The sequence below is a fragment of the Neofelis nebulosa genome, chromosome 10 (assembly GCF_028018385.1).
Source record: "Neofelis nebulosa isolate mNeoNeb1 chromosome 10, mNeoNeb1.pri, whole genome shotgun sequence".
Taxonomy (NCBI): domain Eukaryota; kingdom Metazoa; phylum Chordata; class Mammalia; order Carnivora; family Felidae; genus Neofelis; species Neofelis nebulosa.
The window spans coordinates 70,717,248-70,732,030 of NC_080791.1; the positions used below are offsets into that span (position 1 = coordinate 70,717,248).

General features: G+C 39.5%; 1 protein-coding gene across 2 annotated transcripts; it reads right to left on the reverse strand.

Moving 5' to 3' along the window:
• Window positions 1-1,725: 1,725 nt before the first annotated feature.
• PSMA1 (proteasome 20S subunit alpha 1) lies at window positions 1,726-14,629 on the reverse strand. Of its 2 annotated transcripts, none has more exons than XM_058688320.1 (10): window positions 14,517-14,629; window positions 13,188-13,232; window positions 12,581-12,682; window positions 12,357-12,460; window positions 10,239-10,327; window positions 9,309-9,379; window positions 9,034-9,163; window positions 8,045-8,124; window positions 4,352-4,462; window positions 1,726-2,093 (listed from the first exon to the last, which is right to left on the reverse strand). In XM_058688320.1, exons 1-10 carry the CDS (start codon window positions 14,517-14,519, stop codon window positions 2,037-2,039), a joined length of 792 nt encoding a protein of 263 aa, XP_058544303.1. In that variant the 5' UTR covers window positions 14,520-14,629; the 3' UTR covers window positions 1,726-2,036. The 2 variants fall into 2 exon arrangements, with proteins under 2 accessions (XP_058544303.1, XP_058544304.1); XM_058688321.1 differs by having other exon boundaries at window positions 14,459-14,622.
• Window positions 14,630-14,783: the final 154 nt, after the last annotated feature.

Sequence of the window (14,783 nt, forward strand, 5' to 3'; positions counted from 1 at the left end):
GCCTGGAGCTTGCTTCAGATTCTGTGTCTCCCTCTCTCTCTGCCCCTCCCCGCTTGCACTCTGTCTCTCTCTCTCTCTTTCTCTCTCTCTCTCTCAAAAAAATATTTAAAAAACAATCTTTAAAATTGCCTCTTAAGTACTATTCAGATCACATTTTTTTCCCACCTGAGCACCAGTCAAGTAATTGGTTTACATTTAGGAACAGGTACAAAACGATATACATTATACATGTTATCTTTAAACAACACAATCACTCAACAAGACAGAGGCTGGCACAATGATAGGCACAGAAGAGACCCGCCTGAGGCTTTAAAGATCAGATTATGAAATTTCCCACTTATGTTCCGTCCTCCAGACTATACTAGCTATTGAGTCTGAAGGCCTGTGGGAGAACTCCCTCTTCACTTTGCATTTATGAAAGTTGCATGTGCTTAATGCAAATCTATTGTAGGTCAAATGGCCACATGGTACTTGTGGTCTCATCCCAAGCTCAAATGGCAGACTCCTGAGGCTACTTTCAGAACACAGACCCAACACCTCATACACATTCCTATATTTAGTCAGGTCTTTCTCTCAACAAGTTTGCCAGAAAGCACCTAGCACTTTCCCTTCAAGAAGCTAGAGATTTAAATCTACTCAAGCTTTTAAAGTTTTAGGTGATCTGGAAAAAAAAAGTAAAGTAACAATTTATGAATTTTAAAGTGTCCAAGTTTTCACATAAATTCTCCCATTTAACCTTCACACTAATTCTCCAAAGGAGTTCCTTAAAATAGAGCTAAGTAACTTGCCCGAAGACAATGGTAACTAATTAGTAGAATTAGGTCTAAAATCCAAATTCCCTATCTACAAATGAACTGCTCCTTTCTAGATAGGAATCTCAGGAAATAAAAAACTCCACTAGGCTTCTTAGCAGAGAAATGTTGGATTGTTTTGTAAATCAGATTTCCTCAGATTTCATTTTGCATGGCCTAAGATAAAAATTGTTCTGCAATTTCTGCATACACCACTCACAAAAATAATGGAAGTCAGCCTAAAGATTACGATGGAGTGGGGCTGGGCAGGCTGAGAGGAAATGATGGTTTGGGATTAAAATTTCCCTTTGTTATCTTTGCAGGAAGTTCCCTACACGGAGACCAGAGCTAGCACTACTGCCATCTGCTGGTTGGAAAGAAAAACCATTCATATGTTAATAGTCTCGCTACTATGGTGGTTGCAAAGGGGAGGTTTCTTAGGTTTATTAAGAAATCTCCAGGGTTGGGGGCGCCTGGGTGGCTCAGTCGGTTGAGCATCCGACTTCGGCTCAGGTCATGATCTCGCGGTCCGTGAGTTCGAGCCCCGCGTCGGGCTCTGTGCTGACTGCTCAAAGCCTGGAGCCTGTTTCAGATTCTGTGTCTCCCTCTCTCTCTGACCCTCCCCCGTTCATGCTCTATCTCTGTCTCAAAAATAAATAAACGTTAAAAAAATTTAAAAAAAAAAAAAAAAAAAAAAAAAAAAAGAAATCTCCAGGGTTGAACTTTGCAAGTTGTATTCTGAAACAAATCTCCATAGATTCTCATGTAGCAAGTCCACACACAGGGAACTGGTGTAAGGTTGTGATAGATAAAAGGTATTATTTTCCCCGTCACTAAACATAAGGCAATTTAATTTGGCAAACAGGGCAGATGACCGACCAGTTGTAATCTCGTACAGTTGAAGCTACTTAAAAAACAAAAACCCAATACACCAGCAGGTGAAACAATTTTATTTCACAGTTGTCTTTAAAACCACAAAGACACTATGTTCTTCATATAAAAACATTAGTACAGATAACTATACTTTCTAGAAAATGATTATATAGACCCTCTCAAAAAAAAAAAAAATGCATACCATCATATGGTTTCAGAGAAGTAGCTTGGGAAAAACACGTCTGGGCTGATTCCTAAAACATACCATAAGATCACCCTGCATCTTTTGGTTCAAAGTATAGATTATTGTCATCAGTACGTGCTCCTGAATTCTTACATATTTGATAATATACAGATAGACTGGTTTATGACTTAATGTTCCATTGGTTCATCAGCCTTTTCTGCAGGTTCATCAGCAGGTTGAGCAGGCTGTAAGGGGAAGAAAAAAACAAAATAGGTCAAAAAAAAAATCACTTGACTAATATATACTTCTTATCACACTTATTACAGTCTGAAAGAATTTATGAGAAAAGGGGTTAGGAAAGATTTTGGATATTCAATTTTAGTTGACTGTCCTGTTAAAATTTCTGAACAAAGTTTTTTTTTTTTTTTGTTTTTTTTTGTTTTTAAACAGACGTAATTTTATAGGTCTGAAAACCAAAGCATCATTGAACAATTCCAGCACTTTACCATATTGTCTTGGTTAGGAATAAAGTCCTTCCTTTTATCATCGCTACTAGCCTTAGAATATAATCAGTAGATTTTAGGCATTCTCTTCCTCTTTAGCACTAATAAACAGAGTGAAAACATGGTCAAACCAACCAGCTGTGTGGAACTCACAGCATTCTCCCCAACAGTGCTGGTTCTTACCAACAGGTTTAAATACAATGCAAATCTTGCTTCTCTAAATAGTACCAACAATATCCTCTCCAAGGTGAAAAAAAAAATTCACACTGTAGAAAAAAGTGTCTCTCCAGAACACTTTATTTTCAATTATACAACTATCAAATAAGTATCTGTAAATAGCCAATGTGTATTCTTTTTTTTTTTAAAGAAATTTTATTTATTTTTTAATGTTTATTCACTTTTGAGAGACAGAGACAGAGCACGGGCAGGGGAGAGGCAAAGAGAAAGGGGGACACAGAATCCGAAGCAGGCTCCAGGCTCTGAGCTGTCAGCACAGAGCCCAACGTGGAGCTTGAACTCATGAACTATAAGATCATGACCTGAGTGGAAGTCAGACGCTCAACCGACTGAGCCACCCAGGCGCCCCGCCAATGTGTATTCTAAATATTCAACCAAAAAGACCAGTATTTCCTGACCCTTTTCTCAGTATTTGTGAAGAGCCAACTTAGTTTCCAGAGGGTTCCCAATGAACTTTCCCTCAGTCCTCACTCCTATAGACTCTTGGCCGGCCCTGTGACTTGTTTTAACCAATAAAATGTACAAAACTGATGCTGTGCCACTCCCGAGCCTCAGCCTTTTAGAATGTCTGGCAGCTTCCACTTTGGAGCTTTTGAACTTTTACAAGCTCTGAGACGCTACCCTGCTGAAGAAAGGTTCTGAGAGGACACAGCCATCCTAGCAGCAGTCTCAGCCTTCTAACTGTCCCTCTAAGATATACCAAGAAAGTCTGAATAAAGAAGACATGTAAGGGGAAGTTTGGGTAGCTCCCTCAGTTAAGTGTCCAACTCTTGATTTTGGCTCAGGTCATGGTCTCATGGTTCATGAGATTGAGCCCTGGGTCGGGCTCTGCTCTGACAGTGTGGAGCCTACTTGGGAGTGTCTCTCTGCTCCTTCCCTGCTTGTGCTCGCTCTCAAAATAAACAAATAAAATAAAATAAAACAAAACATTAACCAAAAAAAAAAAAAAGGGGGGGGGGGTGCCTCGATGGCTCAGTTGGTTAAGTATCCGACCTCAGCTCAGGTCATGATCTTGTGGTTGGTGGGTTCCAGCCCCACATCAGTCTCTGTGGCGACAGATTGGAGCTTGGAGCCTACTTCGGATTCTGTGTCTCCCTCTCTCTCTCTCTGCCCCTCCCCTGCCTTGCACTCCATCTCCCTCAAAATTAACATTAAAAATTAAAAGAAAAAAAAAACAAAAACGCATAAGCAGAGCCATCTTGGATGTTCCAGCCCCCCTGCTTCAAGTGACTTCAACACAAGAGGCCCTAAGTAAGACTAGCAAAAGAATTATTTAGCCAATCAACCCATAGAATTGTGAAAAATAGCAACAGATAACTAGATTATCAACCCTTTTTCACTTACGTAGATAACTGCTCCCTCAGTATTTCACATTACTCAGTTCTAAGTTCTCCTACTGTCATTTGAATTATGAGCCTACCTCAATAATTAAAAACAAAAATGGTAGGGGGCGCCTGAGTGGCTCAGTCGGTTAAGCGTCCGACTTCAGCTCAGGTCACGATCTCGCCGTCTGCGAGTTCGAGCCCCGCGTCGGGCTCTGGGCTGATGGCTCAGAGCCTGGAGCCTGCTTCCGATTCTGTGTCCTCCTCTCTCTCTCTGCCCCTCCCCTGTTCATGCTGTGTCTCTCTCTGTCTCAAAAATAAATAAACGTTAAAAAAAAAAAAAAATGAAAAAAAAAAAAAAATGGTAGGTTTACACACTTGTAGTAGGAACAGCAGCTTATGACAGAACTAAAGTCTCTGGTGTAATGATTAGTTATATACCTGTGCCTTTCTCTGTGGTCTTTCTTCAAGACCTTCCAGGAATGGAGATACATCATCATCATCATAAATCGTAAACTCCAAGTCTTTACCAACAATTCCAATGGAAACATTCTGAGGGGGAAAAAAAGGTAAAAATTAAAAATCAAGAGAATTTAGGTTGGAAAAATGTTTATGATTAAATGGGTGAAACAAAGCAGAATGAAAGTTTATATAGCACTTAAATAAGACTTGAAAAACACTCAAGTGTAGAGAAAAAAGGAAGAAAACTGTAGACTCTTATAACTTGCAAATTTCATATTTTGATAATCACGAGTAACTTCAAAGGTCTATGCCACCAAGAAATTCGCAAGTTGAATCATAATGAGAACGTGCTGCAGACCAGTGTAATGGAGCAAGTCACTTAGCTAAGCAGTAAGCCTAACTCCTAAGAAACAATCAGGTTTGTTTCTTGTTTAAGAGATGATGGTTCTGGGGCGCCTGGGTGGCGCAGTCAGTTAAGCGTCCGACTTCAGCCAGGTCACGATCTCGCGGTCCGTGAGTTCGAGCCCCGCATCGGGCTCTGGGCTGATGGCTCGGAGCCTGGAGCCTGTTTCTGATTCTGTGTCTCCCTCTCTCTCTGCCCCTCCCCCGTTCATGCTCTGTCTCTCTCTGTCCCAAAAAAATAAATTAAAACAAAAAAAAAAAAAAAAAAAAAAGAGATGATGGTTCTTAATAAGGAAAGAAAGTAGTGGGTTATATAAAGTGCTGAAGTTGGTGGGCTCCTAGAACTATGTTCTACATATTAAAATTAAAGACCAATTCTTAAAGTGCTCAGTGAATGCTATCCAGTGTAAAATTAAAATTTTAGTGAAAATTTGAGGCATAAGGATATATAGGCCTTCTCTCAATGATTTCATTGAATCATTATCTATGATTCAGTAAAAACATGAAATCAGAATCCCAGATACCTGAGCAAACTTTTCCAAAGTGTACATGTCAACAGTTAACTATAAACCCAAATTTTAAAAGATAGTCATCTGCAGTGATAGCATTATGGGTACTTTAAACAAATAAAAATAATTTAATGTACATTCCTGATTTCTTTGGAAAAAAATTACTTTTATGATAGGAAAAATTATTTTCAAAAGATTATCAGGCTATAAATTCTTCACATATATATTACATAATAATTATCTAATCACTGTAACAAAATGGATTTATAAAATGCCGACTGATACCACTATGGTTAATGATCATTCCTGCATTGTACTATATGGGTCCCTAGATCATTCAATCTCTTGTCCTGGACATCTTCTAACATTTTCCATTCTCATTTCACGGAGAAAACAGAAGCAATTAGAAGAGAATGTTCACAAGCTCCCATGGTATCATGTCCCTAGATCCTCTCCCTTGCTGTGTTAATGAATAGTCCAATTTCCTCTCTAAGGTCTGTCTACCTTTCTTCCACCTGTGTACTATTTAAGGACACTGGTCTAGCAGTTTTTCTCATATTCCTCCTACATAAACGTTTCCCTTTACAGGGATTATTCTTATAACAATGCACCAAACATGCTGTAATTTCTCCCATCTTAATTAAAAAAAAAACAAAAAACTTCCCTTCATTCTCTTCCAGTCACCACCCATTTCTCTGACCCTGCAAGAGAAAATCTCCACAGAACTGCCTCCAGTCCGTCCTTGCCCATTCTCTACTGATTCATCCCTTTCAGGCTTTTGGCTCACCATTCCAATGAAACCGTCTAGTCGAGTCCCCTATTACATTTAATTCTCACTCCACATCTTCCTTGATGTATTACCAATTTTTTGTTCCCTCCTCCTTGAAATAGTTTCTTTATTTGATTTCAAGAATGTCTCACTTTCTAAGTTTTCCTCCTATCTCCCTGGTCATCTTTCTTAGTCCTTTTTGCTGATACTTACCTTCCAATCTCTGAAGGTTAGAGTGCCCCTGGCCCAGGCCTTAAACCTCTTACAAAACTATGATTCCTTTAGCAGTGTCATCCAATCCAGTCTCAAAATGCCATTTCTACATAAAGACTCCAAAATTTGTAAGTCTAGGCTAGACCATTCTCCACCAAACTTTAGGGGAGACACATCTGATAAATGTTGCTTCTTTTTTTTTTTTTTTTAAAGTAAGCTTTACACCCAACATGGGGCTTGAATTCACAACCCTGAGGTCAAGAGTCGCATGCTCCACTGACTGAGCCAGCCAGGTGCCCCAATAACTGCTTATTTTATATCACCAATGGACAATAGGCATTTCAGGTTTAATAAGTCCCAAGCTAACTGCCTGATCTTCCACAACTCCCACCCCCAAACCTGTCCCTTCTACTGTCCTATCCATCTCAGTAAATGTAAACCTCTCCTTAATCTATCAGGCCCCAAATTTTGAAAACAACTTGTTTTGTTGTTGTTCTCACACCCTCACAACCAATTCGTTAGCAAACATTTTTAGCTCTAATTTCAAAACATATCCCAAACTGAACCACTTACCCCCCTCTCCAACTCCACAGCTCTGCTCTAATTCACCACATTCTCTCATCTGCATTACCTTAACAGTTTTAAAACTATTTTCACCCATGTTGCCCACTATAACCTGTTCTCAAAATGGCAACCAGAATGACTCTTTAAAACCTAAATCAAATCATGGTATTCTTCTGCTCAAACTCTTGACAGCCCACTCAGAATAAAATCCAAAATACCTACAATGGTTTATACATGATCTGGCCTCCATTTATCTGACTTTATTCCTTCTCTTTCTCTTGATCACTGACTCCAACACTACTAGCCTCCCTGCCTCAACTACAAGGAATGTTCTGGACTCAAGGCCCTTATACTTGTATTCCCTGGATTAATCTTGCACTAGACATCTGAATGGCTCACTCACTCACTTCCTTTAGATATTTTCCTCAAATTTCACTTTCTTGACCATCCAAGGCCATCCTTGACCACCCTATTTTAAATTTTCCTCAGCACACCTCCTTCCTATACCCAGACGGTCTTTCTCATTTTAACCTGTTTTATTTTTTCTGTGGCATTTATCACCTTCTAATATATTATATAATTTACTTATGGGTAAATTTTCTCGCCCCAACTTGGATAGTATGTTCCATGAAGGCCAAGATGCTTGCTGTGCTTATATTCTCAATGCCTACTGTCTGCATGTGGTAGGTGCTCAATACATACATTTGTTAACTGAGTTAATGATACAAAAAGGTATCGGGCGCCTGGGTGGCTCAGTCAGTTGAGTGTCCGACTTCGGCTCAGGTCATGATCTCACAGTCTATGAGTTCGAGTCCTGCATCGGGCTCTGTGCTGACAGCTCAGAGCCTGGAGCCTGCTTCAGATTTTGTGTCTCCCTCTCTCTCTGCCCCTCCCCTGCTCATGCTCTGTCTCTTTCTCTGTCAAAAATAAATAAACATTAAAAAAATAATAATAATACAAAGGTATTCTGACCTGCTAAAGAAATGTAGGACATTCTACATAAAACTTACTGGCTTTCTTGCTTTACACCAAAAAGAAATGTTTAAAAATCATTGCAAAATCAGATCACTTAGTGAATAGCTTAAAGAGAAAGAATGAACCAAGGCAAATCTCCCAAATTGAAGAACTGTGTACACTCCTCTATTACTTATACTTATGAAATAAGTGATTGACCTGTAATGTTAAAATTTCAAGTTGAAAAACATGATTATCTACCTTTGTAGTTAGGTCCTGTTCTGCAGGAAGTGTCTCTCGTAAGGCACGCAGACCATGTTTAACCAGTTCATTCAAATTGCCTATGTAACAAATTAACAATTATTTCTTAATTTCATCTTCACATGAGGCTGCTTTTATCAGGTCTACAGTCTGTTATTATGGTTTTAGTCACATAATAAATATATCACAATAAAAAGCCAAAATTTTAATGTTTAGCCATATAATCTTCTAATAATAATAAATAACATTGCTATTATTTTACTTAAAGAGGAGAATACATGATTTTTGTTACTAAATTTCACCTTTATGCTAAATTAAATGAGAATCCTCACTCACAAATGCTACAGCTCAAATTTTTGTAAAATGTATTCTATGGAATTTATTTGCTCTTTATAAACAAAGTCTCCAATATTTCTATGTGGCCAGTATTAACCTGATACCAAAAGTAGACAAAGATATCACAAGAAAATAAAACTACAGATCAATTATCCTTATGAATACAGACACAAAAAAACCTCAACAAAATATCAGCAAAATGAATCCAGCAACAATTATGTTTATGTAAACATTTCTATATATAGTTACTATTATAAATCATGATCAAGAGGGATTTGTCTTAGGAATCCAAAGCTGGTTTAATATTCAAAAGCCCAATAATGCAATACACCCCAATAGAATGAAGGATAAACAACCACACAGGCACCTAAAGAGATGTCCAAAAAACATGTGTTAAAGTCCAAGACCACTGTTTAAGCAAAGCACTTGAAAACCTGCCCCATGATCACATCTTCCATCATCATTTTACCTTTCTTTTTCATAGCTACCCTAATTTCTTGTCTATGCACTACTTATACAGAAATGTCTGTGTGGCTAAAAATAACAATGAATCATAGAAAACTAAAAGTTGTCAACAGAACTTATAATTGGTAACCAATACAGTGGTTCTCATCTCTGGCTCATCTCTGGAGGGGACAAAAAAAATTACTTACACTCCATAAACCCAGACATATGTCTCTCCAAGTAAGTACGAGCAGATTGAGAACGTGCTCCAATGGACATAGCTCTACAGTCAAAATAGTTAGCAGAGGGACAGGTCTGGAAAATGTGAGGGCCCATATCCTACAAACAGAAAAAAAAAATACACATACATATATATACATACATGTACACACACACACAATTTTTGACTTTGAGCTAAAAATTACAAAATTTCTAGTCAGTTTTGAAAAATCATCAAAATATAACAAATATTCTATGAACTTACATCATAACCAGCAATAAGCAGTCCAACACCATATGGTCTCCGGCCATATCGTTGCGTTGGTATCTGGGTCTCTTAAACTAGTTAAAGAAACTGTTCTAACAAGGAATAAAGTACTATCTTTTTTTTCAAGTTAAACATTATTAACAAAGAGCTTTGGTTTTTTAATTGCTGCATAATCCATCACAGCAAAGAGAAAATAAAAGAACCATATTTCTTTGGCTCCATATTAAAAAATGTTGGGAGGGGGTGCCTGGGTGGCTCAGTCGGTTGAGCATCCGACTTTGGCTCAAGTCATGATCTCAGGGTCTGGGAGTTCGAGCCCTGGATCAGGTTCTGTGCTGACAGCCTCGAGCCTGGAGCCTGTTTCAGATTCTGTGTCCCGCCCCACCCCCTACCCCCTACCCACCGCCCCTCTCCTACTCGCATGGTCTCTCTCTCAAAAATAAAAAAACATTAAAAAAGAAAAAATGTTTTTAAATGTTAAGACTATCCACAAAACCTAAGAATGAGTGCCAGCAAAATGATCTCCTCTTATGTAGAGTACCTCATCTATTTTGGGTGAGAGGTTAAGAATTTGGGGGGACATCTAGAACCAGCAATTAAAAACTTTAAATCTCCTCTAAAAATGATACTTAAATAGTTTTCCTGAATTGGGCTTCTCTATGTCTGGAATAGGGCTGATGAAAGAGCAATCTAATGCTTTACTTAGAACATTTTTCCATGGCAAAACTTCCCACAATTCTAAATTTTAAACATTGTTATTGAAAAGTAACTAACCTTAAAGTTTTCAGAATCTTACCTATCCTATGTATTATATTCCCAATAATTAACATAAGCATTATGTTATATTTTATATAATAATTAACATAAGGATTAAGTATCAAAATTCTTTGAATTTCACATCCATAAATCCTAACATAAAAAGGATACTGCTTCCAATTAGAGATACAAGACGAGACACAGGAAGAGGTCTGTCAAATACAAATCTGGAATCCAAACACTCCTGGCGCATAAAATTACTAAAAAAGAAACAAGAAAAATTAGTTATTTCAAATCAGAGTTATTTCAATCTAAATAAAGTAGTTTGATTTCTTTTTGCTTTTCCTCACATGGATTAAGAAAGACACGCCACAAGGATGCATTTTTACACTGAACTCTGGGGCATGATGAGGTTTTTAAAAAGACTAAATATTCCTTAGCTCTAGATAAACTTGGTCTCTGAGTAGTTTAGAGAAGGCTGAGCAAGAGAAAAAGAGCAAGCTCTCTTTTCTTACCCTTTCCCACTGTCAACAAGATTGTCTTAATTCTAGGTCTTAAACCAGCAAAAAGAGTAACTATTTGCTTTTTTTCTTGAAAGCTGACTGAAATTTCCCCAAAAGAGCAAATGCAAGGAACAGAATCCATACAAGGACATTGCTACATGTTCTGCCAATGTTGCTCCTCTCCATAAGCAGCACTCTAAAGGAGACACAGAACACTAGACTGTTTAGTCTCACTGTTAAACGTACCAAGATTCAAGCAGATGTAACATTGGGGAAAACAGAATTCATGCCTAACGATTAAAGACAACAGGATAAACAACAGGGAAATGGATATGCACCTTTCTTTCCATGTTGCTTTGTCTAGTTTATGTGTATGTCACATCTGATAATCAAATGTTGACTGTGGGAACCATGCTATTTGTTCACTACTTTTATTTAAGCTCATTTCCCAAGGCTATCTAAACTGCATTGCCCAATATAGCAGGTACTGATTACATGTGACTATTAAGCACTTAAAAGGTGGCTAGCCTGAACAGAGATGTAATGGAAGTGTAAAATACACCTGAAATTTCAAAGACTCAGTACATAAAACAATGCAAAATATCTCATTAATGAAGTTTTTACATTGATTACACATTTACATGGCAGTATTTTAGATAGATGGGGTAAATAAAACGTTTGACCATGCAACATATTTTACACTTTCAAGAGCTCTCAGAAACCAATAATGCCGTCACTATCTTGCCAACCTAAGAGAGCAGGCGACTCACTGGATAACTCTAAAATCTTCAACAGTGGCATTACTATTTGCATTTCGTGCGTATATTCTTTCTTCCCTAATTAAATCACAGGCTCGGGGCACCTGGGTGGGTCAGTCAGTTAAGCGTGTGACTTCGGCACAGGTCATGATCTCACAGCTCGTGGGTTTGAGCCCCATGTCGGGCTCTGTGCTGACAGCTCAGAGCCTGCAGCCTGTTTCAGATTCTGTGTCTCCCTCTCTCTCTGCCCCTCCCCTGTTCATGCTCTGTCTCTGTCTCAAAAATAAATAAACACTAAATCACAGGCTTAAGAGATTAGTTTTGGCTAACTACCTTCGACCTCCCAACACACACATTCATAAATTACCTGAAAGGCACTGTGTTAAGTGTTCTACATGTTAGGCTATTCAACAATAACTCTGAAGCAGAACATACTAAAAGCATCAATGGTGGAAGTAACTAGCCTCACCTCAAATCCTAAGTGGTTTCAAAGGCCCAGCTCTTCACTTATATGTCTCTCATCTCTATCTCCTCTGGACTCTCACAGAAATCTACCTGTTCCTCTCCACTTTCTACCTTGTATTAAAGATATACTACTAGATTTTAAGTTCCTAGAAGACAAGATGTATATCTGACTCATACATACAGAATGAATATCCAGTAATGAGCTTCGCAAAAAATAATGTCTTACAAATACTGGCATATTAAAGTAAGGGTAGTTCTGCCAATCCTTAGAAACCAGACAAAAGTGTCAAGCTCTTCTTAGACACAACATTGTCTCAAACAATAAACACTGAGTTAACAAGTATCGCATTATGAGGTGACTTCTCAAAAGCTTTAATCTTAACATGGCTAATTGTAGTAGTTACTACTACAGGTATCAAGAAATGGAATACTTAGTAACTGAGCCCAAATCCAGTAAGGTATTCACAATCTGAACTTCTAAACTCTGCCAGACAACCTCCTAAAACATCGTATCTTGATGAATCCAAATGGATGTTTCTTTTGCTTTTCAAGATCATACTCACCATAACAGTCTAGCATCAGCAGTAAGTCCCGCAATCGAGATACCAATATGGTTGTCAACATGGAGAATTTTTTTCTGATGAGCTGCAAGCTCTGACTGTGCTCTCTAAACAGAGACATTACAGAACATAAAAATACATTTACGATTTTATTACCGACGCAGTGAAACTTCTATCTGACAGTTCCATTTTCTACACGAGGAAGATTTATTTACTGCTGTACTTACCTTCAATGCAACCAGCACTGCATGGGTTTTTGACTTCAGACCAACTGTGGCTGAACCTTGTTTAACAGCTTCCATTGCATATTCAATTTGATGAATCCTGCCCTGAAGAGAAAACAACACATCTTAAGAGTCTTACACATCTTGTAAGATCCTTTTATATATTTAAAATTGATTTAGTGGTCCCAAATCTCAGGGGAGTATGGTTAAATCTCAAACGATTTTTCTTTTAAACTAGGAAACTTACTTTAATGATAAATTTAGGTTCCAGGATGTCTAAAATGATTATATTCCATTTTGCCACAGCTTACACTTTCATGAGTTTCTAAAGTCACTTCACAGATATAGTATAAAACATTTTTACTGGGACACATGGGTGACTCACTCAGTTGATTAAGCGCCCAACTTTGGCTCAGGTCATATGTCACAGTCTATGGGTTCAAGCCCTGTCGGGTGTTGTCCTGACAGCTCAGAGCCTGGAGCCTGCTTGGGATTCTGTGTCTCCCTCTCTCTCTCTCTGCTCCTCCCCCGCTCACGCTTTGTCTCTCTCCCTCTCCAAAATAAACATAAAAAAAAAAAATTAAAATAAAGAAAACCACAACATTCTTACCTGAGGGCTCCATACAGTGACATCATTGTCATACTGGTTGCGAAACTGAAAATAAAACAAAAAAAGACCCGTTAACTTAAGAACACTACAAATTCCAGTTTTTAACAAGCTCTATCATTAAAAACTGTTCTTCCATCTGTTTCCATTCAACATTAACACCTGCTATTAATACAAACTCATTGGAAGATTACTGCTATACTCAGTTGCAAGCAAATTCTAAATTTACCATGAGCTACAAGGGAGGAGCAGATCTAGATAGGACCCATCTTTCCAACTTCCAATTCTACCACTATCTATAGCGTTCCCTTTGGGTTCCGTTCCCAAAGTTCATAGTGTCGCCTTTCCTTCCCATCTCTGCTTAGGCTCTTCTCTTATACTGGGCCCTAATAAATGATCAAAAGCGCTTTTTCTTTAACCTCGCTCAAATGTCTATCTCTCTAGGTCTTCTCTATTTTTCTCCCAAAATTCCAACACATACTCCCATCAGTTCTTTATCTACACTCCCTTTCTACTTTATGATTAGGGACATGTCAGATTTATCTTTGAACCCTTACTGCACTTAAAACGGTGCCTTGTACGTATAAACATTCATATTGAAGAAAAAACACAAGAATGTTCTCGGGAAGTTAGATGTTAACACAAATAGCTACAGAGCCAGAACCATTACTGCTTTAATAAGGGTACTGAAACAAGTCTACCAGCACAATATTGGGGAAATAACCTGGGGGGTGAGAAAGCTGAGTGCTGGAATGGCAGACATGAGACTGGAAGCCCCGAGCCCTAGGCTGTGTCCGTGGTAACACCACTTCTCTCGGCCTCGGTTTATTCACTTGGACAAAGTGAATGAAAAGAACCCTTTCTGATCGAGTTGTAGGGGAGAGAAAAATGAGACGGGCCCACAAGGAAAATGGACGCTGTCCTGGAACCCAAACCCTGGGATCAAGCCCGCAGTGGCAGTACAGGGAAGCCGCCAAGTCAAGTCCCTATTTCCTCCTCTCCTACACAGAGCACGAGGAGCCATTCTGAACCGCTCGAAACTACTCCGGCTGTAGGAACTTGAGGGGCGAGCTCATCTAGTTGACCGAGGAAGTAGTGTCCCAGGCCCGGCAGAAAGCGCAACAAGCACGGGAGAAAGGCCGCACTGACTACCCATCGCCCCTCTCCCCGCCAGGCCGGAGATGCTGAATCACTGCTGGAACCCTCCCGTCGGCCGAGGTCCCCATACCCCGTGGCCCCAGGCCGCTCTGAGGATGACCGAAGGGGCGGCTCACCATCCCCCAGTCGGCGGATCTTTGCCCCAACCCTGCCTGAGCTCGGAATCCAACGCACCATGGTTCCGGCGCGGGTCTGGCTGCGGCCTCCAGCAGAGGTGCGGACCCAGGAGCGCGGCCGAAACTACCGCTCGGCGATCTACAAACAAGTCTTCGGATTTTGACGGCGGCGGCGCAGAGCAAGGCAATCTATCCCAGAGATATCGATAGGCTCACAGCGCTACCCCACCCTCAAACTCCCAGATCACACCCCCCCAGTAGGCGGGGCCTCGTAAGGAGGCGGGGTTGAGATTGGCGGGAAATCTTGGGCGGGGAGTGCCCGCGG

Excerpts from the sequence above, each read along its gene's own strand:
- PSMA1 (XM_058688320.1), bottom strand. Across the intron at positions 12,683-13,187 it reads TCACTGTATGGAGCCCTCAG|GGCAGGATTCATCAAATTGA; the intron begins GTAAGAATGTTG and ends TTTTCTCTTCAG. Across the intron at positions 9,164-9,308 it reads TGCTTATTGCTGGTTATGAT|GATATGGGCCCTCACATTTT; the intron begins GTAAGTTCATAG and ends TTCTGTTTGTAG.